A 23978-nucleotide genomic window follows, 5' to 3' on the forward strand; every position below is an offset into this window, starting at 1 on the left:
GCTTACTATTTCTAGAAGACATTTTATCATTACTTGCAAAAGTACCCAACGCTTCTGTGGGGGGTATATGCATTTAAACGTCATTACGCCTGACACCTCTTCGCCCCGCATTGAAGTCAAATGTCCTCCCATGTGACAGCCGCTCGAAATCAGCAAGCGGGGTAGACTGCCACCTGAAACATCCAATTCCCGCCTGCGTTAGAGTCTCTCTCTTACAACGCGAATTTACGACGAACCTGTTTCCTCATCTGATACTCAGGCGATTTTCATAGCACAACCTCCGAATATGGTGCAAGATATTGTTTTCATTGATTCCCTGCAGGGAATTAAAGATCTAGTAGACTGGGTGGCACTTCAAGACACTTGGATGGGAGACCTGCAACCCCCACTCTACATCGACTTAGAGGGAGAACGCCTCAGTCGGAACGGAAAGTTGTCACTCTTGACAGTGCTGGCTTACCCAGGGAAAGGCCTTGAGCGCCCTCACATCATCGACATCCATACGCTGGGAAGCGCTGCATTTTCTACAGCTGGGAGACGGCTTAGGAGCTTAAAAGACATCTTGGAGACGCCACAGATTTTGAAGGTCTTCTTTGACGTCAGGAATGATTCGGACGCTCTATATTCCCATTATGGGATTAAACTTCGTGGTGTCCGGGATGTCCAGCTGATGGAAAGTGCCACTCGGCCGACTACAAACAGTCGAAAGTTCCTATCCGGCCTCTCGAAGTGCATTGTGGATGTTCTCAGTGAACGAGAAAGGAACCAGTGGACACTGTGCAAAGAGAAGGGAGATAGTTTATGGAATCCTGAAAACGGAGGCTCATACAGCGTGTTCAATGCACGTCCGCTTTCAAACGAGATAGCTTCATACTGTGTTGGCGATGTACAGCATCTTCCAACCTTATATCACAAATACCGCTGTGGAACGAATCGTTGGACAGATTTGATTGCGGGAGAGTCTCAGAAACGAGTCTCGGCATCGCAGGAGTCTGAATACCAACCCCACGGAGCAGGGAGAGCACTAAGCCCTTGGAGTGCTGAACAAAATAAAATGCTCGACTCTTGGAGTGAAGTTCCTAAGCCAAAGGACTATTTTTCATATGAACAACTCGGGGATTTTGAAGAAGACACTTGGGAGTCTGATAGGAGTTTCGGGGACGACAATGATTTTGAGGATTGGACTAGGGCACCTTGGCAGGGGCCTCCATCGTAGCCCAACTGTAATTTCTTGATAGCTTATGAGAATATACTACAGTTTCGGAGTAATTAGCTAAACAGCCCTTTGGAATGGAAAATCGTATATACGCGTGGAGCTACTTCATCTTACGGAGGTCCTCAGTTTATTGCGGATAGGTCAATGATTGATCTGCGCTAAGGCCTTGGCAGTGGGGCCGAGAAAGAGTCTCAGTGTGTTCTGGTCAAGCCGATTTCGAGAAACCCTGTACAGTACGGAGTTACAGTACTGTAAAAGGATCTACTTTACTGAAACTGAATTTTTGATTCTGTGAATTGAGAACACTTAGTCAGCTTTATTCATGCTGATATTATAGTTAAACCCTAGGAGAAATATAGTGCGCTATATCTAGCTCGACTAGGGCAGATTTTGCTACTATTGAAATACTTCTCTATATCCTAAAAAGCTATGAAGCCTTAGCAATCACATTCTTCGATCTGTTCTTTGGGGACTTTGAAGAACCTATGTCTATTATTGATACCGTACCATAATTTCAGAATGAAACAAACTTAGCATCATCAGACGCGAGTTGAGTAAGAATCCACTCTATGGTAAGCGGTCTTATTTGCTAAATTTACGAGTAACTTCAGTTCCCCGGGATCAAGCGCACATGCGAAGATTGGGTTCTATGTTGTCTGGGTTGTCAGCCGGTTCAACACAAAGACGTGAACTACTGACTCACCTGTAGAATCTCGTCAACTGACAAGGTCCTGAGATGGTCAGGAAGACTCGAAATGTCAACTTTGCCTTTGTAGGACCCGTTTCTGCCTATTAACTGAGTCACAATATCGGCCAATGCGTAGGCTTTCCATGTGGCAGGATTCATTTCATCAGACATGATCTGGCAACTATTTTCTACTCCGCCTTCATAATGAAATGTTAGCACTTCCTTGATCAAATTTCTCAAAAATATCTTTGATAGTTACCTATCTTAACACGGCCAGAATAGGTTACGAAAATAGTATCCGAGGTCAAGGTGGCAAGCACCCAGCCCTTTGTGAATAGGTATTGGATTCCTTCTAGAGTCTTCCTGCTGTTAGTTCTCTGAACTTGTTAGATCTAGTACTTGGTAGGATTCATCTCACAGGCTTCACGATTGCAATGATTTCCTCAGTTGTTATCTCGCACTTTGAGGCCAGGATCTGGCTAAGAGTTACTTCTGTCGGCTCCCATATCAGAGAATAGAGCCCGTTGTGTTGATAAAATTCTAGTAAACCTAGAAAACTTGGATGAGAAAGGATATTTGTAGTATCCAAAGTGGACTTGGCGGAGGAGTGCTGTTTTGTTTGTTGGATATGAACTAGTCTTCCTTTGTGGTTCTTCCGTCGAGCGAGGAGTAGAGAGTGCACTCGAGTGATTTCAGCAATTGGCTCGAAAGCCTCCCATGGGTCTAGGTCAGTTTGACGTATTAGTGCTCTTGATTGAATGATTTGTGATTGAGCTGAACTAGACGTAGATCCTCCTGTATCGCTTTGAGGTAGCTGTGATGACCGATCATGGGAGTCCAGAGATTCCAGCGCCGGGTTCTCTCTAGAAAAAGCCTCTTCATCTAGCCAGATAGTCCGTGGGCGTTTGTGGCGGCCTTTCTCGTCTTGTGCCATAAAGTAATCAAAGTCATTTAATAAAAAAAAGTAGCTAAATAGATAAATAAATAACCCGGCTGATCGGAAAAGAAGAATATATAGTATTATTATATCACTTATAGTGTTTAATTTGTAATAAGTACTAAAGCTAAAGACGAATGTCTGTCTAGTAAGAAATGCTTATCTTGAGGTTGAGGGATTTTATACACTTAAACGTGGAATCTCTTGAAAGGCCACTAGTAGGAATTGATTCTTGCGGCAAATAATATATTATAATTAAACTTAGCACTTCTAGTAGGCTAGCTTCTAGACTAAAAAGCTGAAATTTTGATAAAGATGTTTTCAAAAGGTGAACGCACTTATCGTATAGCGTCTCATGTTATTGAGGTCGAACGAGTCTAGTTTAATATCCGACGTACGTTATAGAGATAAAAGGTACAGCCCGGTAGCGGATTAATAGACTAGTACTACTCTAGTGATTTGAATGATACTAAATACTAAAGGCTAGGCATAAAAATGCTTTCGTAACTAGTTCTTGATCTTTGAAGATTAGATTTTTGTAAGACTCAGAAGACCAAGCGAGAGGGCTACAGCGCTGAAGCTTTGCTCCTCGTAGTATTAAAGCTTTGCAAGTATAGAACCTGAAACAACTGACTATGAAAAACACGTCTTTGGGACCTATGAAAAAGAAAAGGAATTTTGACCTCCTAAGTGTGAAACAAGCTATCCAGTTTCACTATTTGAACACAGAGATTCTTTCCTAAGGGCCCGCTTTCGAGCACGCTAATCTATATATAGTCTGTTCCAGTTTCATAGGGCTGAATTGTATTGAAAGATAGTTTCATGGAAACTAGATATTATAGATCAAATGAAATACTATAACCATGGATACAAAATAATGTTATTTCCAGTTCGCTCATATGACCATACCCTACTTAGCAACGATATTCGCTACGTGTTCTATTCAAGCATTATTATGCTCAAGCATGTATAGACACGCTCAGGTTAGCCTTCCATATCAGAGACCACAGAGACATTCTTTCAACTCTTCAATTATATCACCAAACTTACTATATATAGTTACTCTCGTATCTCTAAACGTCGAGAGTTTTAAACGATGAAGAGCTTAAAATGTACACTAAAATAAAAAGGGGTAGCAATGTAATATAGTAAGGGATTTTTAACAGCCGTATAGAATTATGTGAATTCACTGCTTGTGAAACATAGATAGCCACAAGTAGACAAGGCGGGAGTAAACTACTTGATTAAAGCATGAAGTATAATTCATAATGAGTACTATATATTAGAAAGAAAAAAGTTGTGACTAGTACTAGGGAAAGAAACTTGACTTATTAGCCCTTAGATCCGGTCGCCACTCAGCCGCACCAGCTTTTTCGAGAATTTTCACCACATCTTCAAATTGTTTGTCCCGTGCTACAGCTAGTGCAGTGCCATATTGCCCACGTTCGTTCAGGTTCGCACCGGCATTCATCAACAAAATCACTATCTCTGTGTTCCCATATTGAGCGGCTCCTAGCAATGCGCTACCATGATAGCCGCCAGCTGTGTTTATATCTGCGCCTCGATCTAGGAGCAACTGTACCAGCTCCACACTCGTGCGTCGAGCAGCCGCCTGAAGTGCGCAGCCATACCAGGAGAACCCTCCAGCATTAGGGTTTGCTCCTTGGTCTAGGAGTGCTCTAGTCAATTCCAAATCCTCCCTCTCAGAAGCCTCATATAACTGACGGTCTAAAGATCGTTGATCCATGATTTTCTTTGGAAGTTGACTTATAGTTTTGTGATACAGCAGGGGTCGAAATCAGATTCACTACTTGAACACAGAGGTTCTGTCTCAAGGCCCACTGTGGATCGCTCTAGTCTGGATATGGCTTGGCAATGTTTCAAGGGGACGTAACGAAGCGTAAGGCCGTAATATATGAATTGGATGTTATGAATAACTAGAAAGAGTATTACCAAAAATACAGCATATGACGCCATTCTTCATCGGCTTTCATATGTGATCCCGCAACTGTTACCATAGGCAACAAACACTATCTAGTCTTAGCTTAATGAGAAATTTCATGCCGTAATTGTAGAAACTGGCAAACGGAATAGTAGGTAAATTATTGTCTTCAAGCATGTGTTGGGCTTAAACATTAACATCCAGCACCTCTGTTTCCCATTCTAGCAACGTGGCAGAATTAGATAGAGTCTGCGGGTGATTCATCCCTAGTATCTCTTCCTGCCTCGGTAGACAGGTTTGTAGTAATTCGATAGCATCGGCATTACGTCGTAAAGATTTCAGTGTGAACGCAAGGTTTGCCATACTCGTCAGCGTGAAGGGATGGTCCACACCGAGCTTCGTCTTACTTGTCTCCATAACCTGCACCTCGAGCTGCTCGGCCTTATCCCACCGGCCTTGATTCCAAAACGTCGACGCGAGGTTGGCCATGCTCGTCAGCGTAGAGGGATGGTCCACACCGAGCTTCGTCTTACGAGTCTCCATAACCTGCACAAAGAGCTGCTCGGCTTCTTCCCACCGGCCTTGATTCCAAAACGTCGACGCGAGGTTGGCTATGCTCGTCAACGTGTCGGGATGGTCCACACCGAGCTTCGTCTTACGAGTCTCTATGACCTGCACCTCGAGCTGCTCGGCCTCTTCCCACCGGCCTTGGTTCATGTACGTCGACGCGAGGTTGGCTATGCTCGTCAGCGTGGAGGGATGGGCTACACCGAGCTTCGTCTTACTTGTCTCTATGACCTGCACAAAGAGCTGCTCGGCCTCTTCCCACCGGCCTTGGTTCATGTACGTCGACGCGAGGTTGGCTATGCTCGTCAGCGTGGAGGGATGGGCCACACCGAGCTTCGTCTTACTTGCCTCTATGACCTGCACCTCGAGCTGCTCGGCCTTATCCCACCGGCCTTGGTTTTTATACGTCGACGCGAGGTTGGCCATGCTCGTCAGCGTGTCAGGATGGTCCACACCGAGCTTCGTCTTACGAGTATCTATAACCTGCACAAAGAGCTGCTCGGCCTCTTCCCACCGGCCTTGATTCCAAAACGTCGACGCGAGGTTGGCTATGCTCGTCAACGTGTCAGGATGGTCCACACCGAGCTTCGTCTTACTTGTCTCTATAACCTACACAAAGAGCTGCTCGGCCTCTTCCCACCGGCCTTGATTCCTGTACGTCGACGCGAGATTGGCTATACTCGTCAGCGTATCAGGATGATCCACGCCGAGCTTCGTCTTGCTTGTCTCTATGACCTGCACCTCGAGCTGCTCGGCTTCTTCCCACCGGCCTTGATTCCTATACGTCGACGCGAGGTTGGCCATGCTCGTCAGCGTGAAGGGATGGTCCACACCGAGCTTCGTCTTACTTGTCTCCATAACCTGCACCTCGAGCTGCTCGGCCTTATCCCACCGGCCTTGATTCCAAAACGTCGACGCGAGGTTGGCCATGCTCGTCAGCGTAGAGGGATGGGCCACACCGAGCTTCGTCTTACGAGTCTCTATGACCTGCACCTCGAGCTGCTCGGCTTCTTCCCACCGGCCTTGATTCCTGTACGTCGACGCGAGGTTGGCCATGCTCGTCAGCGTGGAGGGATGGTCCACGCCGAGCTTCGTCGTGCGAGTCTCCATAACCGGTATCTGGAGCTGCTCGGCCTCATCCCACGCGCCGTCGAGTGAGTATACTTCGGCTAGCATTGCTGTGCTTTCAATAGCTTCTTCATGCTCCCATCCTAGCAATTTCACCCTCTGCTTTCTTGACTTGGATGCCATATTCCTCGCGTCTACCATGCTGCCGCTCTCCAAAGCGTACCATGCACCTCTATAAAGGAGCGCCGCCCATTGTAATAGAGACCGTTCTGATTTCGGTTGTTCACACACCGCTGATCGAACGTGGGGAAATAGCCATCCGCATTTCCCCCAATTTTCATATTGACCAGTAGGGAACTCCTGGTATAATATGCTGATAAATCGTTCTCTCCATAGATTTATGTGCCTATGAGACTTCAGCCATGCACGCGTAGTAAGTTGCACTAGCCGATGCATAGTGAAGAAAGTCCCGGTCTCACTAGGGGATATAAATGAAAAGTTCCTCAATGTTATAATATCATCTTCAAAATCGGGTCCTTGCTCAGATTCGGTTGACTCTCCATCGCTGGATTCTTCATAGAGATTGGAAGCAGTAGTGTAGGTAGCCTTAGGGTCAACCTGAAGAAGGTTCTCTGGTATCTCCTGTCGATCGAAAAAGCACATAAGGGAGAGTAGGTCTGCAGCAGATGTCTTTTTGCAGCGAAGGTAGTTGAATGATATTTGCCAGGTCACAAGAATTGAGTTCTTGGCTTCTGAATCCCGGTCGAGGCAATTGGCCTCTCTCTCAAGAAGCTTGGTCGCTCCGCGGTCACTTGATTGGAAGTCTTGAAGGTATTGTGATACCGAATAGCGAGGGGCTCTCGCTCTTATATAGCTAGCCGCCTGGATGATCGCGAGTGGTATGAACTCAAGCTCTTCCACCAGTCTACGACTCTCTTCGCTTTCTTTTGGTCGTCCAAGCCTTTTGTGGAAAAGCTCTAGCGCCTCGCACGGTTCCATCGGTGTAACCTCAATTAAGTCATTCTCCTTTACCATTTTAAGCACAACCTCTCTGCTCCGACTGGTAATAATGACAGACCCATTGCGGCCTCTAGGAATATATTCCAGAAGTGGCTTCACTGGGACATACGTTGGTTCTATCGCATGAGCGGGATTCGCGACAGTTTGGGGCAAACAGAGGAATTCATAGTCATCTGCATTATCAAGCACACAAACCCACTTCCCTTTCTTCTCATCCCGCAGCCAGTTTTCGACCAGTTCGAATATGTTGGCTTTGGGTTCCCGACGGCCCGAGATCTTAACCTGGTTTGCGATGTCTCGGAAACTTTGCTCGAGGCGGGCCTGATTGCTCGCGTGGATCCAAAAGACCCATGTCGTCGGTGATTCAGATCGGATCTGATATGAATATTCGATGGCGAGCTGTGATTTTCTTCAAGTTGTGAGTTATCGACTATGTACTGGTCCTGTCACACTCACCCTACACCGCCGAGCCCGACCAGAGCTATCCTCGATCCTGGCACCGAGTTCTTCTCACGTATCTGATGAAGCAGTGTGTCCCGCTTGACAAAATCCTGGTCGCGCGCGAATGGTATGGTCGATAAAGGGTCGGGTGGGGTTTCTGGTCGCTCTAAGGTAGGAAGCAGTGGTTAGTCGGTCGGCTCTGCTCGTCGTTTCCTGACGCACCTGGAGCGGCATGAAATTCCGCGTTGAATATGCCATAGTTGTTCCCAACCTGTGCCCCATAGTTGACGCCCGAATCATGTGTCGTTGCCATGATTAAATAGCTGAATGTCTCCTGATATTCGTGATAGTAATGACAGTCTGCTTCTCAGCTGAAGGAGGGGCACGTACTTTGTTTCTGGCCAAGTGACTCCCAGGCGCTAAGCCGAGAAAATCAAGTGGCTGCGTATGGCGGGCCATGGGTGGGGTCCAGCAACACCTGTTCCTAGGAACGGAACGAGCCGAGTTCGATCAAGCACAGCCGGCGGCAACAACCAGATCCGTTCAGATAAATATGCAGCTTTGACCTCAAGATCTCAAGAGGCTACACCATGTACTGTAGCTCTTCTAAACACACATAATGAGCCACTTCAGGTCACAATCACTTGTTGCGGTGGTTAAACTGGTAATCGATTCTTTCACCCACCTTTTTGTGAGCCCGCAGCTTTGCGAGGGACTACCAAGCTCCCAGAGATTTCGAGATCGTCAAGTCACGTGCATTTCCTAATACCCAGCAGGCCCCCAGGTCTTTCCCACTCAGAACCTTTTCACCTGCTCACGGAGGGTGAGCAACGGTGAACAATGGTGAACAATAGTTAGATGGGTTCGCTACCGGCCCCCTGCGGTCACTGACTGCTCCCTATTCTACGTTTTCTTCATCGTCCAGGTCCCTCCCCGCACATTGGCACCAAGGCTCCCCAGATCCAAACTTGAAATGATCCGAGACATGATATCAAGCAGTTCACTTACCACCTCGCAAATAGCCAAAGCTGCCGAATGTAGTACTGTAAACGTTCGGCCATCAACATCAGCAACAACCTTCGCCGATTCGGAAATGTCAGGACGCCCCCAACTCGCGTCGGCCGCCGACCAAGCATAACTCCCTCGATGCTCCAAGCCTTGTGCGATCGTCTCTTCGAAAAGCCCGGAATGTATTTGGACGAAATAGTAGTCTTTATAGTAAAAGTTCAATCATCAACGTCAGTAATAACCTTCGTTGGTTCGAAACTTTGGAGCAGGCACCTTCTGTTTGCCTCGTTTGCGGGATCAACGTTCTACTGTAGAAGCCCTTGGGACTATACAGGCTAAATACACAAGCTAGTTCAGGTTGTAATTTACAACCGTATCGGAATACTGCCAAGAAAGGGGGTCAGGGGTAGGTTAACTCTAAATAGGATAGTGGGTTTCAAGAGAGGGTCCGAGAAAGAATCTCTATGTGCAAATGGTGAAACTGATTTCGATCCTCCCTGTAGTATATCCTGATTTCGACTTTTAAAACATATTTTTCGTGTTATTTAAGGATAAGATCGAAGTCGATCGGGATATACAGCACTTACTATACAATTTTGGGATTATTTGAGTTTAGGGTGGGGATTTGAGAAAAATGGGAAAAGGGAAGCTTTTAAGATTTTACCTGCTTTTGCTGCCCCGCAGCGGGGTAGCATAGAAGGTGAACCTGGGCATTACAGTAGTTCCGCACCCGTATTCCTAATAATGCATGTCTTCTGTTTGCCTTATTTGCATCATCAACGTTCAAGAAGCCCTCGAGACTATGTCAAAATATTACGGATGCTGTTTTTAAGCTTTTTTTCATAGCCGAATGAGAATACTACTAAGAAAAGGTTCGAGGGTCGGTTAACTATAATAGGTATAGCGCAGTTTCAAGAGAGGCATTGGGAAAGAATCTGTGTGAAGGTGGTGAATCTGATTTCGATCCATACTGCATTAAGATTTGATACTGTAGGACTCGGTCAGCACCCAACGAAACTAAGTCAGTGCTAGCAAAGCTTTTGTGAATAGTGATTGGTGAAGAGGTTTCCTGGAGTGCTAGAATATAGGATTCTAGGAAGTCGACTTTCCAAGCAAGCTCGGTCAAAGTTTAGGCAAACAATTATATCCTATAGTTGATTGTTGACTTGGATGTCTGAACTTTTGGTGTTTGCCTTTTGTGTTTACCTATTGATGTTTATTGTTGATCCTTACCCGTTGAGGTTTAACTGCTAATGTCTCACGATTGATGTCTACTGTTGTGTCATATGATATTGCAACATGAAGCTATTCCCAACTTCACGCCTCAGGTGTTAACTCGACACCTTATCGGTCAGGCTTCGTCATGACAGCCCCACGTCTCCCTAACAAGGATGCATAACCTACAAGACCCTAAGGGTTCGGTGCCCTTCTATTAGGGATTCGTGGACCCCTCTTCTCTGTAGCCTTTGCTTATCTCTGACACATAGGGGCTACGTCAGACCGTATGTTATAATGTGATCTATCGTCTTTGCTTGGTTATATAGGAAAAGTGTTAAAGCTTATATATAAATTGAGGATTATAGAGAGATCTATAATAGTAAGAAATAGTGTTTTACTTTCCTTACTTAACGTTTATCTTCCTACCTAGTCGACAGGCTTTCTACCCTGTATAAGTAGTTATTCTCTAATAATTTCTATTTCTTCTATTTTCGATTACCTAGGAAGATAGCGCTAAGAACTCGCTCTACTCCTTCGACGGAAGAAACGGCTAACCCTCTAAGCCTATCTACCGAGTAACAGATAGTACCGACTGACCTTAATACTAGACTCTAAGTAACCTAAGATACTATTGAAAAACTATAGAAGCTTAAAGAACTATAGGAGTAAGTAGAGATTCTAAAATCTTAGATTATACTACGGAGTAATTAAGAATCCTCTATAAATCCTAGCCGAAACCCCTACGAATCCTTAGACGGGGAAATTAAATTTAAAGACCTTCTAAAATTTATACTTAATTCCTTACTTTAATAACGTTAGGAGTAGCTCCTTAACCTATAATAAATATTTAAAGGAGCCCCTAAGAAATATCACAACGACCGAACTCGGATCCTAGGAGCGATTAGCTATATAGATTAAATATATAGGTAGAGATAGTATCGATATATCGAAGAAAAGGCTCCGACCTCCTAACGAAATATAAAGGAAGATTAGCCCTACTTCGAGGAGTAGACCCTTACTCTAATTAAAAACGCTATAAGCTTAGAATTAGAAGTAATAGGATAGCTAGAAAAGGTTTTTTAGCGAAGAGATAAGGATCCTAGAGAGTTCTATATACGACTAGATACTCTCGAATAGTATTTTCCACGGTCGGCTAAGAAAGAAAGAGCACTTTCCTACTTTGCTAAGCTATAGTACGACCTATAAACAACTATTCGGCGATACGTGATTAAACTTCTAGAATCCCGCGAAGATATAATTAATATTACCTACTACTTCTAGGATCTAGAAAAATTAGAATAGATACGTAAAAGGAAACGAACTAATAACTTAACGAAACCCTTACGAAAATAATTAATATCTTCCGCGGTCTATAAATCTACGGTTAAAAAAGAAGATTCCCGAGATAAGAGAACCCGAAACGATAAATCTAAAGGATTACCTCTACGAGGAAGACTTAATCGTATTAGGGAAGACGGAAAACGAACCCGATATTTTAAATACGGAAGCGAAGAGTACTACTTACCCTACTACCCTAGAGCTTAAGACTCTAAACTAGCAATAATTTAGATAGTATAGTAGGGAAAAGTCCTAGAGACGGAGTAGACCCTACGCCTTTATCTCTATCTCCCTTAGTAGGGACCCGAACTCGATTTTATATTTCGATTACTATCCGAAACGATATCGAAACCTACGCGGATCTAGATAGTAGAGCAGAAGTTGATCTTATTAGCTATATATTCGTTAAAACCTATTAGTTAGAAGCGACTAAGCTTACTAAGCCCCTAATTTATATAGTCAACTAATATAGAATACCTATCTACGGCGTATAGAACGTCCTACTAACTACTACCGATTTAAGGGAGATAACCCGCCGATTTAACCGCGTATATATAGCGATTAACTAAGACCTACAACTTAGCGGGAGCCTACTACTCCTATCGATAACTACTATCTACGACCTTAATATCTACCTTATAGGAAGAAGCGGTCTTTAGTAGTTCGGAATCTCTTCGGTTAAGATACTCTCGCCGGAACAATTTAATAAGGTAACTAGGAATCACGTATACGTCTTTGCTATAGTCAAGATACCTAAAGAAATATAGCTACTAATAGATCGCGACGAAAACGAACCTATACCGGACCCCTACCGACTCCTAAACGAACTTATAGACTTTTATAATATCTTCTCCTTATAGAATTCGAAGACCCTACCTTTATTAAGCGAATACGACTATATAATTAATCTTCTTCCCGACACTAAGGTACCGTATAGCCCTATCTACCCCTTATCGTAAAAAGAGCTTACGGAACTACGCTAATATATCGACGAAAACCTTAAGAATAGCCGGATCCGCGAATTAAAAAGCCCTATAGGAGCTCCTATCCTATTTATCCCTAAAATAGATAGAGGACTACGCCTTTATATCGACTACCGAGGTCTTAATAAGGTTTCGATTAAGAATCGTTACCCTTTACCCCTAATTTCGGAGATTTTAGACCGGCTTACTAGATCGAAGATCTTTAGTAAGATTAATATCTAGGATACTTACTATCGTATCCGTATTAAGGAAAGAGATAAATAGAAAACCGCCTTCCGTATACGCTATAGGCACTTTGAATATACGGTTATACCTTTCGGCCTAACTAATACGCCTATAACCTTTCAGAATTATATTTATACTATATTATATAGGCTTCTCGACACCTATACGGTAGCCTATCTTGATAATATCTTAGTCTTTTTACCTAACTATACTACGTATATAAATCACCTATAAGAGGTCCTTCAGCGATTACGAGATAGAGGACTATATACGAAACTTAGTAAGTACACGTTCTATACGGAATAAGTTGAATTTCTTAGTTTTATTGTATCCCTAAAAGGTATATCGATAGACCCTAGCCGAGTTACTAATATTATTTTATAGGAATTACTAAAATTATATAGAGATATCTAGGTTTTCCTAGGATTCTGTAACTTCTACCGTAGATTTATTAGGGATTACTCCTATATCGCTCTACCTCTTACTAATCTATTAAAAGGGAGTAAGAATAGGCGAAAACTAGGTTAAGTAAAGCTAAATCTTAACGAAAGGATAGCGTTTCGCCGCCTAATCGCGGCCTTTTAGTTAGTACTACTTCTTCGGTTCTTTAATCCGCTAAAGCCGATAAGGTTAGAAACAGATATATCGAACAGTATAATAGCAGGGATTCTATCCTAATAGGATAACTAAGATATTTAGTATCTAGTAGCTTTTTAGTTACGTAAGTTCTCTAGTACCGAAATCCTATATAGGACGCCGGATTAGGAACTATTCGCTATCGTTTATTCGTTTAAATATTAGCGGTACTACCTAGAAGGTAGTACGTTTCCTATTAAAGTATATTTAGATTATACGAATCTGTAAGCCTTTATAAAATAAGGAAAACTTAATAGGAGGCAAGCTAGATAGTGCTTAAGCCTTACCCCCTTTAACTTTATAATAAAATATCGAGTAGGGAAATATAATCCCGCGGATAGACCTTCTCGGCGATAGCTACCGAGTAACCTTATAGAGGTTAACCTAATTTCGCTGTTAAGCTAATAATTAGCTAGCGAAGCGTAGACGACTAATTACCGTACTACTAGGGTCTAGTCGTTAACTATAAAGAAACTTACCTTACTTTTCCTATACTTCGTAGAAAACGAAGATAGGGTTAAATCGATTAGTATAATCGATTAGGGGGAGCTTAGGCGAGCGTACCGTCTCCCTAACACGTAAGTATAGTTAGCTTATACTTCCGAATAGGTGTACTCTATAGAAGTAGGTATAGACCTTAAGGACTTATATAGGTAACTTTAAAAAGAAGACCTAGAGACCTAGCGCTGAAAGGCTACTATTAAGTAGAAGGCTCCAGGATAAAAAGGCTAGAGTATTAGACCTAATAGTCTCTTGCGATTTAAAGAACGCGTATATATCCTAATAGGGAGCAATCTTAGAACTATATTATTAAGTATTTATTATAATAACCCCCTTGCCGGCTACTTTAGCTAGAATAGAACCCTTAAGCTAATATAAAGGAAATATCACTAGCCGAATCTCTACCGAGACGTTACCGAGTATATATAGGATTATCAAGTCTACTAAGGTATTATAGCGAAAAGATATAAACCTTATAGAGAACTTAAACCCTTACTAATCCTAGCGAAGCCTTTCGCTAAATTATCGATAGACTTTATTATAGGCCTCCTATTAATACTATATAATAGTAAATAAGTTAATATAATCCTTGTTATTATTAATAGGTTCACGAAATAGTTACTATTCCTCGCCGTTTCGTTAACGATTACTACTATAGAACTTATAGAGCTCTTCTATAACGAAGTAGAATTACGGTTTAGGCCCCTAGAGGGTATTATATCCGATCGAGGATCCTTATTTACTAGTAAATTCTAGTCAAAATTATATTATCAAACCTAAATACGCCTTAGGCTTTTAATAGCTTTCCACCTGTAAACCGATAGTTAAATAGAAAGAATAAACTAAACACTTGAATATTACCTACGATACTTTATAGTAGAAAATCAGGCTCTCTAGCTAGCACTATTAAAAAATATAGAATTTGTATATAATAATATAGTGAATACAATAACTAAGGTATTACCTTTTTAGGTATTACTTAGTTACTCGCTAGATTTCCGCTAGCGTCTCGAGAGCGAAACGTATTACTAGGAGGTCCCGATAGTATCTATACGTATTAAGAAACTTAAAACCCTTCGGCAGAGTTTAAAGGAATACTAGCGAATAGCAGCCGAAACTATAACGAAATACTATAATTAGGCCTATAAACTAATAACCTTTAAAAGAGGAAACCTAGTCGGCCTTTCTATAAAACACCTTAGGTTGAAAGGGAATAGGAAGCTAGCACCCCGCTTTATCGGACCCTTTAGGATCCTATAACCCGTTAGTAAATAGGCTTACCGCCTAAGCTTACCTTAGCAATATAACCGTATTTATAACGTTTTTTATATATCCCTCCTAGAACTATAGAAAAAATAAAGTAGGAAAGATAACGAAAACCTCCCGATACTAGAACTAGAGGATAACGATAAATACGAGGTAGAAGAAGTACGTAGGGAAAAATCTATTAAGGGAGAGCCCTATTTTCTTATTAAATAGAAGGGCTAGCCCTTAGAATATAATCAATAGGTATCCTAAGACGATATAGGGAACGCTATAGGATTAATATAGGCTTATAGGAAGTAGAGAACTAAAAGAAAATCCTAAATATTATTATTACTACGCGTTATATAAGTATATAGTCGAAGATAAACAAACGAAACCCTACCGAAGGCCTATAGAAATAAGATACTATCCTAATATTCACTATACCGAAGATTAAATTTCCTTAGGAATAAGAGGAAAATTATCTATAATACTTCTTACTAGCACTTCCGGCTTATTATTAGATTCAATATTTATTGAATTATTATAGGCCTCCGTATTAGCTAGGCGATCTGCTAGATAAGTTACCTGACTATCACGAATAGCCGCTGAAACCCTATAGTAGAACACTAGTTTTACCTAAGCCTAGGAGAGGTATCTATTATCCCTAGGAAGAAGTCGAAGTAGCTTATTTAACCGGTATAAACCCTATTTCTAGGCGGAGGATCTGTTAGGGGGAGGAAGAATTCCGGAAAGATTATATCGACAAGCGGTAAGGGTATCCTAGTATAAGACAGCGACGCGCTATAGAAACTATAGTGTAAGCCCGACGAACCTAGCATCCTTTATTTCTAGGGAAAATTTAAGGAATTTCTATAAGGGACTTACCTTTATAATATTCTTAGTACTAGTAAGGAGATATTTACGGCGATAGGCCTACTCCGTACTATCGAAAGCATAGTAGAGATCCTACGAAGCCTCGGCGATCTCTAGACGAACAGCCTAGAAAAAGGGCTATACTCCTATTTCCCTAGTATTATTATCTACTACTATCTTATCCTAGAAAACCTTCTTAGCCTATAGCAAGATCTTAGAAAGGTCGTAGGTATCGCCTAATATAGCGGTAGTAGACTAAGAAGAAGTCAGTATAAAACCTAGTAGAAGGCCTAGCGAAACCTATAGCAGAATATATAGTATTCCGGGCGGAATACTAGCGATATAGAATAGATACTTTAGTATCTAAGACGTAGTTAATTAATAGAGGGGTATCTATAATTAGGGATAGACTACCTAAAGGCCCGATAGCGGTCCGTAAGTAATATATATACTAAAAATGCTTTAGTATAATCGGCACCGTATAGGTAGTACGAAGGTAGGGAGGTATAGTAAACGAAACGTAGACGATATAATAAAGAAAGGATAGTAATAAGAAATAGAAGAGAGGAGGTAGAAGAGTATCAAAATAAAGGATAGTAATATAAGGTAGGGGATATAAATAAAGGAAGCTCTCACTTCCACAGCATAATACTCCTTATTTACTTTACTTATATAAGGATCACGGCCTTAGGATTTAATCTGTTTATACTAAATAAGCCTACTAACTATTTAAATCTCCCGCTTAGGGGCAAGCGGTTATAGAGGGAGGATAATTTGTTATATAATATTACAATATAAAGCTATTCCTAACTTTACGCCTTAGGTATCAACTCGATACCTTATCGGTTAGGCTTCGTTATAACAGCCCTACGTCTCCCTAACAAGGATATATAACCTATAAGACCCTAAGGGTTCGGTGCCCTTCTATTAGGGATTCGTGGACCCCTCTTCTCTGTAGCCTTTGCTTATCTCTAATATATAGGGGCTACGTCAGACTATATATTATAATGTGATCCATCGTCTTTGCTTAGTTATATAGGAAAAGTGTTGAAGCTTGTACATAAATTAAGGATTATAGAGAGATCCATGATAGCAAGAAACAGTGTTTTGCTTTCCTTACTTGACGTTTATCTTCCTACCTAGTCGACAGGCTTTCTACCCTGTACAAGTAGTTATTCTCTAACACCCGGTTTCGTCAACGACAACAAGCAGTCGAGGCTGCCGACGAGGCCCTTGATCCCTTTCAGAATCTCTTCCTAGACCACGATCCCCGTCAGGTCGTAACCCGTATCCTCAAGGACGACTCTCAACTTAGCTACTTTGATCTACTTCACGAGACCCTCGTAGCTGACCTACCGATCTACTTCGCGGAACTACCTATCTCCCACGAGGCCCTACTATCTCCTATCGAGCCTCCGAGCCTAATTATCCTACACTAAGATATATCTTCCAACGAGGATTAGGATTCGATCCTACTCTATCCCCCGGAGACCCTGCCTAATCCGCCTCGCCGTTATTAAACCCGTTAAGCCTCCTAAGATTCTCTCCCTCCCGAGGCTCCGCGACCTACGCCCCGTTCTTGCTTCCCTACTGCCCCTCTCCCTCCGTCTAGTCTTGCCCTAGACCCCTTAGCTACCTCCCTCGTCAATCAGCTTCTCTAGTACTAAGGCTGCGCGGAATATCTATCCCCGCCCGCGCTAAGCGCGTTAAACCCGATAGTCAGCCTCTCTGCCCTTACGCGCTAGGCGAGCCCCGACCTCCTCGCGCCGCCCGCGAATCGCTAGATTGCGTAGTACCTAACACTATAGGAGACCCTCCTCCCCCTCCCTAAGCGCCGGCGGCTCTTTACCGGCCTTAATCCTAATAGGGAGGCCGCGCTCCCGCTCCCTACGCCGTAACTCGACCTCGAGACTAATATAGTCCCGCCTAACGATCGTCTCTAGGCTACCCTCGATATCGATAGCGCTAGGGGCTTTGCCTCGAGCCTCGCGGTCGCCCGCTAAGGGATCGACTAGAAGGCCCGCCGGGCCCTAGTTAGTACCCTCTAGAGCTCCCTCTATCTCGCCCTAATCCCTATCGACTACTTCACGCCTAATTAGTAGCGGCGTTTAGGACGGCAGCCGCTCTATTAGATCCCCTATCTCCCCTTCAGGCGACTTGCTAGATTCCCGGTAGTAGAAGTCTATCTCCTCTTCCCCCGCTAGTTCGATCCGGCCCTCGATTACTTCGTAATCTAGACCGATATCTAGCGGCTCTAGACTAACGAGGTCTTCCTACCTACGCTTTATATAGCCTATCCCTCGTCGATTACCTAGTACCTCCTATCGAGTGCTAAGTATATCGAGCGTAACGCTACCGCCGCGACCTAGGAGGCTCGGACTACTACGATAGACCGTGTCTACGCCTAGGACTTCTATCACCGGCTCGGCGCTATAGGCCTCCCTACCCTCTAGGCTAAGATCTAGCAACGGATCGCGATCGCCGGCTACGATCTCTTCCTTAATACGTAGATCGTCTTAACGGCGAAAAACCTGAAACTCTCGACCTAGCGGTTAACCTAGGCTAGGGCCCGCGATACCTTCCTCGAGGACTAGACCCGGGCTATCGACCTAGCCTTCCTTACCTAGGACTTCTACGATCTTACTAAGGAGGTTATCGCCCCCGTCGGGCCTACTAGCCCCCCGCTAACCCTCTACTAGCGTCGATACTATCTTGAGAGCTTCTCCTAGTAGATCTCTACCCCTAACTCCGCTAGCTCGCCCCCTAGCCCTACGCGGTCCCGCTCTAGCTCTACCGGCGCCTCCCCTAGCGTGCTACTATCCCTCTTAGGTACTAACTATCTTAGCGCTGCGAGCCCGAGCTCCGCTAGCTTAGACTCGGATCCCCTCCTCTCTACTACCCCCGGCCCTACGCCGCCTCGGCCGCGTCGGGGGTAGCGTATATAGTACTACCCCTAGTCCCTTACCCGGGACTATAGCACGATAACTATCGCGCCGTCCCCGCTAAGCCCGATCTAGCGGTAGGGGCTCCGGTATATCTAGCACTATAACGTAGTAAAGAAGGTCTTCGTAGTAGGGAACTACTACCTCTTCACTAATCCTAGGCTCGATACTCTCGCGCTCGACCCCGCGATAGTCCGTACCTAGCAGTATATCGGCGGCGCTATTAGCTACTCCCCGCTCGCGGTACTCTAGGCCTACCTCTATACTAAGCTCTAGTACTACGCGGTACTCGTAGGCTACTAAGGCCGCTCGTACGGTACCCGCGAGGAGTACCGGGTTACCGGAGTAGTCCTCGCTACGCTCGATACGCTCCTCGAGGCCCGGGGGCTCGCTAATACGCCCCTCCTAGTCCCTCCTACTACGCTACCCTACTAGGTCTATCCGACCCCGCTAATCCTAGACTAGTAGCGGTAGAATATTAACCGGCTCTACCTTAGCTTCGAGCTTACGTATAGCCTCTAGCCGCGGACGTTCGTCTACTAGGAGTATACCCGGGTAATAATAATATTCCTATAGTGTCTTACTAGCGCGTACGGGGGCTAGGGGGCGTATCTCTAGCGACAGACGGGGCTCTAGATCGACTAGCGGACCGACCTACCCCTCCCTAGGTCGTCCGAGGCGCGGATCCGCGAGAGGATAGCGCTTAGGGCCGCGCTCGCGCGCGTAGGCTACGCGTAGCTTGCTAACAAGGTCGACTAGGCGGCTATAATCTTCCTCCCCGCGTATCGCCTATACCTTATGTTTAACACCCCGACCCTCTAGGGCGCCTACCGCGCGCGCTACGGGCGCGTTAAGCGTGCCTAGGACGAGTTGATCCTCTTCTACGATATCTTCCGTCGGCTCTAGGAGGACCGGGGGGATATCGTCCGGACGCGGCTCCTCCTATAGCTTCTCGTTAACCTCTACCTCCGCGCCTTTCGGTAGGAGGCGTACTAGACGCTCACTAGCCGTCGGCGTACTAGGCCCCTGCTCTACCGCGATACTAGGCGTATCTACGCCGCGCGCTAGGGCGAACTCCTACTAACTAGCGCTAGGGTATAGTCGATCTTCGAGACTAGGACCCTCGCGGACGACCTCTACTTTATATCCCGCTAGTATATCTAGACCGTCCGCTACCTCGATAGGCTCTTCGCCTAGCTCTAGGGCTAGGACAGGGATAGGGATAGGGGCGACCTCCCCCGGAAGGGCTAGCACGCGAAGCCCTACCGGGTCCTATTTCGCTAGTACTACGGGGTTATCGCGTAGACCTACGGGCTATAGTAGGCGCGCGCCTAGCGCGTCCGTGTCCGCGAGACCTAGATCCGGAGCTACTAGATCCTACTATAGCCGAGCCTAACTATATTCTAGTCCCGGGGCTCGCGCTACAGCGAGGGGAAGCTCCGTACCTAGGCGAGCTAGCATCCGGCGGTCGAGACGTACTACGCTGCTACCGGGCTTAGCCCCGACCTAATCGAGGTACCCTTAGACTAGATCGACTACCTCCCCCTCTCTAGCTAGGGCCTAGCGCCGACCCCGAGCCCCCTCACGACCGCGGTGCCCCTAATCCTATCCTCCCTCGATTAGTAGCTTCGCGTAGAGGGGGCGGTAAGCGCCCGGGCCCTCGCGCCTATAGAGATCCCCTTACCTACGAGTAGGGTACGGCCTAGGCCGATCAGCCGCTACGTCTACTAGATAGCCCCCGAGCGGTAGGTCCTCTGCTCCTACTAGGCGGCCTAGCCTATCCCCGAGGCCTAGCTCTACCGGTAGTATAAGTAGCTCGACTAGTATCTCCTCCTCTAGCTTCGCGCGACTATAGCTACGTAGCAGGCGGAGATTAATAGCCTATAGTACCCCCTAGTCTCGACGCCGTAGCAGGATCGGCCCCGCCCGCTCCTCGAGGCTAGCCTAGCGTCGCTCTACCTCCGGTAGGAGTAGCTCGAGGACGAGGACTCCGACCCTAAGAGTCTCCAGGCGCGGCGTACCCGGCTCTATAACCGTCTCCGCTAGCGCGAGCGCTATCTCTAGTAGGCCTAGCATAATCTATAGCGGAAGCGCGCGTACGAGAACCTCCACTAGGTGCTTTAGCGGGAGCTCAAGAGTAGACTCCTCCCCTAGAGCGAATAGGAGCAGCGGAATCGCGAGTATATATAGGCCCGGGCTCGCTACCGGCTTACGTCCGAGCGCCTCGCTTATCTCTCGCGGGAGGGCCTAAAACCCGGATAGGTAGGGGTCTCGCCGGGGCGGTTTAGATAGGTTATAATTAACCTATCTCCGCTCCTCCCGCTACGGCTACCTAGTCTATATCCTCGTCGCGCGTATCGTAGTCCTACTCGCGTTACTAGTTGCAAGTAAGACGCTTCCTTCCCTAGTAAGCCCTAACCCCTACGACTCCGCTATACCTTACCTTAGTATACCCCCTTACGACTACGACAATATACGCGATAACTGCCCCCGCGATCCCCTAGATCTTCTAGTACCACGAGCCGCTCTATATAGTAGTCTACCGGCCCTATAGGTACGTAGTAGTCGACAACTAGATTAGCCGGTACCTCCGCGCGGCGTACCTAGGGGTCTTTTAGCCCCTAGCTATCCGAGAGTTCTTCGAGAGGTTCCTATCGCGGGTACGCTCCCTTAGCGCGATCTCGCTGCCTACCTCCCCTATTCCCCCGATCCCTCGGCTCCCTATCTATCCTAGCTTCTAGTACACCTACCCCGACTACGGATAGGTTAGCCGGGGGCCTACTAGCGACCTACGGCGTATTAACGAGCACTACGAGCGGGCCTATTAGTAGGAGAACCCCTACACCCGGCAGCCTAATCGCGGCCGCTAGGCTGAACGACCCTAGATCGCTATCGCCTATCAGCAGCTTGTCTAGCGCGGGCTAGGCTCGCGACCCTTTCTAGTCCTTCCCCCTAGCCTAGCGCCTACGTCGCCTACTAGCGTCCCCCTAGCCTAGAGCAGCCCTCCCCCTAGGGACCCTCCCTCGCTAGCGACCCCTACGCCGTAGCACCTTAGGGAGCTAGCAGTCCTCTTACTCTCCACCCTTACCTCGCGTACCCTATCCCTACCGCCTAGCGCGCAGGTGCTATACGCAACACTATCCTCGCTAGCGCGCCCGCTTAGCGACCCCGCCTACCGCCCTCTCGCCGCCGCCGTCTACGAATAGGCCGGGTCCTACCCGCTCTACCGATATACCGCGCGCGAGACTAATCCCCCCTGATCGCGTCGGATAGCTAAGTACGCCTTCGCCGACTATCCTACGACGCGGTAGGCCTCGATTGCGGCGGAGGTCCTCGAGATCTAGCAGCGTCTCTAGCCGAGCGAGACGAACTACGTAGTCTACGCGCTCCCCTAGGGCGCCCTATTCTATACTAGCGGGCCGAAGATCTAGTGCTACTTCCCGGACCTAGTCCTCCCTACCCTAGTTAGCACTATACGGACCTATAAACGGGTAGCGAACTAGGGGATCCTACCCTATCTCTAACGGTACTAGGTTACGCTCTAGGACCGGAGCTAGGTGCAGGCCTAGTTCGGCTAGGAGGAGGAGGCGAACAGGGTCCTAATCTTCCACGCGGCCGCCCTCTTCCTCTACCTAACTACCTAGATCCGCGAACAGCCGCCGCTCCGGGATAACTTCTAGTTTACCCCCCTCCTAGCTATATCCCCCGCTCGCTAGGTACGATCGTCGACCGGCCGATCGAGCGCGGGCGTAGAGGGAGGGGAATCTAGATAGTATTTACTAGATATCAAAATCCTACTTCGATTGTCGATTATTAAGATTCCTCCCGTAGACCTACTAAGAGACCTACCCGGGTACGCTAATTATACCTCTACGCTAGACCCACTCTCCCTATCCGCCTCCTACGCGGCCTAGTATATCACCTACTACAACAACTATCTAATAGCGTATATTTATAGAGTGCCTTAGTTAGGAGACTACTTACCCTGTAAACGTGCGTTTTTTATTTATCTTGATTAGGTAAAGATTATCGGTTTAAATCCGGCCGTAGGCGTTTTCTCCTAGTCTCTATAATAGATCCTTCCGGGTAGGCTTATAGAGTATTATTTTCGCGCGCCGACTACCTTCCCCTCCTAGTAGTACAGTAGTCTAGAGGCGTACCGCGCAACAGAGGTCGTCCGTTCGACTACGGGGGAGGTCGCTTTTGTTTCTTTTTATTTACGATAGTTCTAGCCCTCCCCTCCTCCTCTACTTGCTATTAACACTATCCCTTTATATTGCTCTATCAATCCTACGCTCGGGAAGTCTTCTAGTCCATTCCTTCATCTTTTCCGGTTAACGATAGGGTCGCAGGCAGATCGTATACGACAATATATATATCTCGCATGTAGGCATCGTCTTTGGAATCTTCTCCTTGCAATCTTTTACTAGTAAAAAACTAGTAAAATGTTATTAACTTAACAGCCTTTGAATTTCTTCTCCTTCCAATTTTTTACTAGTAAAAAACTAGTAAGATACTATTAAATAGACAGCTTTTATAGGCATCATCCGAGACCGCAGGCATCATCCGAGATAGCAATCACAGGAAATTCACTTCTCGTCCATTTGACGTCACAGAACTCAGTGAATGGCCCAGATGACTCATATTGAGAGTATAAATATCTCCTCTTCGCCCTGAGCATCTTCCTTCTTACCTTACCCTTACCCTCACCCTCACCCTCATCCTCACCTCGCGAGATCTCCTCCCTCACCCTCACCTCGCGAGATCTCCTCCCTCACATCATCTCGCCCTCGCACGTTTACAGGGTAACCCAGAGACCGTGGGTCCTAGACAGGTCTGTATCACAACCTTCATCTCTTCATTATATCTTTTAAAAAGGGGCATCGCTAACTTGAAATTCTAGTCATTACAGATCTCGAGAACTCAAAGACTTTCATTGATATCAATAAAGAAGAGACAACTCCGAGCAAGACAGAGATCAAACAGGACAACCACATCACACGCAGCCTCGCACGTTTACAGGGTGACCTAGAGACCGTGCGTCCCAGACAGGTCTGTATCACAACCTTCATCTCTTCATCATATCTTTCAAAAAGGGGCATCGCTTACTTGAAATTCTAGTCATTA

General features: G+C 45.8%; 5 protein-coding genes across 5 annotated transcripts; 1 reads left to right on the forward strand and 4 right to left on the reverse strand.

The window, feature by feature from the left end:
- Nucleotides 1–286: 286 nt before the first annotated feature.
- On the forward strand, nucleotides 287–1216 carry N7462_006816 (uncharacterized protein; the record flags this gene model as incomplete). The annotated part of the gene is made up of 1 exon (XM_057078534.1): nucleotides 287–1216. The coding sequence occupies one exon, from the start codon at nucleotides 287–289 to the stop codon at nucleotides 1214–1216; it is 930 nt and encodes a 309-aa protein (XP_056934114.1).
- A 539-nt stretch (nucleotides 1217–1755) lies between these two features.
- N7462_006817 (uncharacterized protein) lies at nucleotides 1756–2838 on the reverse strand (the record flags this gene model as incomplete). Its single annotated transcript, XM_057078535.1, has 4 exons — nucleotides 1756–1863; nucleotides 1920–2101; nucleotides 2164–2281; nucleotides 2323–2838. 4 exons carry the CDS (start codon nucleotides 2836–2838, stop codon nucleotides 1756–1758), a joined length of 924 nt encoding a protein of 307 aa, XP_056934115.1.
- A 1312-nt stretch (nucleotides 2839–4150) lies between these two features.
- On the reverse strand, nucleotides 4151–4588 carry N7462_006818 (ankyrin repeat domain-containing protein; the record flags this gene model as incomplete). The annotated part of the gene is made up of 1 exon (XM_057078536.1): nucleotides 4151–4588. One exon carries the CDS (start codon nucleotides 4586–4588, stop codon nucleotides 4151–4153), a length of 438 nt encoding a protein of 145 aa, XP_056934116.1.
- Nucleotides 4589–4969: 381 nt separating this feature from the next.
- N7462_006819 (tetratricopeptide repeat protein) lies at nucleotides 4970–8192 on the reverse strand (the record flags this gene model as incomplete). Its single annotated transcript, XM_057078537.1, has 4 exons — nucleotides 4970–5903; nucleotides 5964–7847; nucleotides 7895–8045; nucleotides 8102–8192. 4 exons carry the CDS (start codon nucleotides 8190–8192, stop codon nucleotides 4970–4972), a joined length of 3060 nt encoding a protein of 1019 aa, XP_056934117.1.
- Nucleotides 8193–18911: 10719 nt separating this feature from the next.
- N7462_006820 (uncharacterized protein) lies at nucleotides 18912–20312 on the reverse strand (the record flags this gene model as incomplete). Its single annotated transcript, XM_057078538.1, has 6 exons — nucleotides 18912–19242; nucleotides 19510–19640; nucleotides 19683–19793; nucleotides 19845–19882; nucleotides 19937–20098; nucleotides 20297–20312. 6 exons carry the CDS (start codon nucleotides 20310–20312, stop codon nucleotides 18912–18914), a joined length of 789 nt encoding a protein of 262 aa, XP_056934118.1.
- Nucleotides 20313–23978: the final 3666 nt, after the last annotated feature.

Source organism: Penicillium macrosclerotiorum (genome assembly GCF_028827735.1).
Source record: "Penicillium macrosclerotiorum strain IBT 26536 chromosome Unknown utg000006l_segment0_segment0, whole genome shotgun sequence".
Taxonomy (NCBI): domain Eukaryota; kingdom Fungi; phylum Ascomycota; class Eurotiomycetes; order Eurotiales; family Aspergillaceae; genus Penicillium; species Penicillium macrosclerotiorum.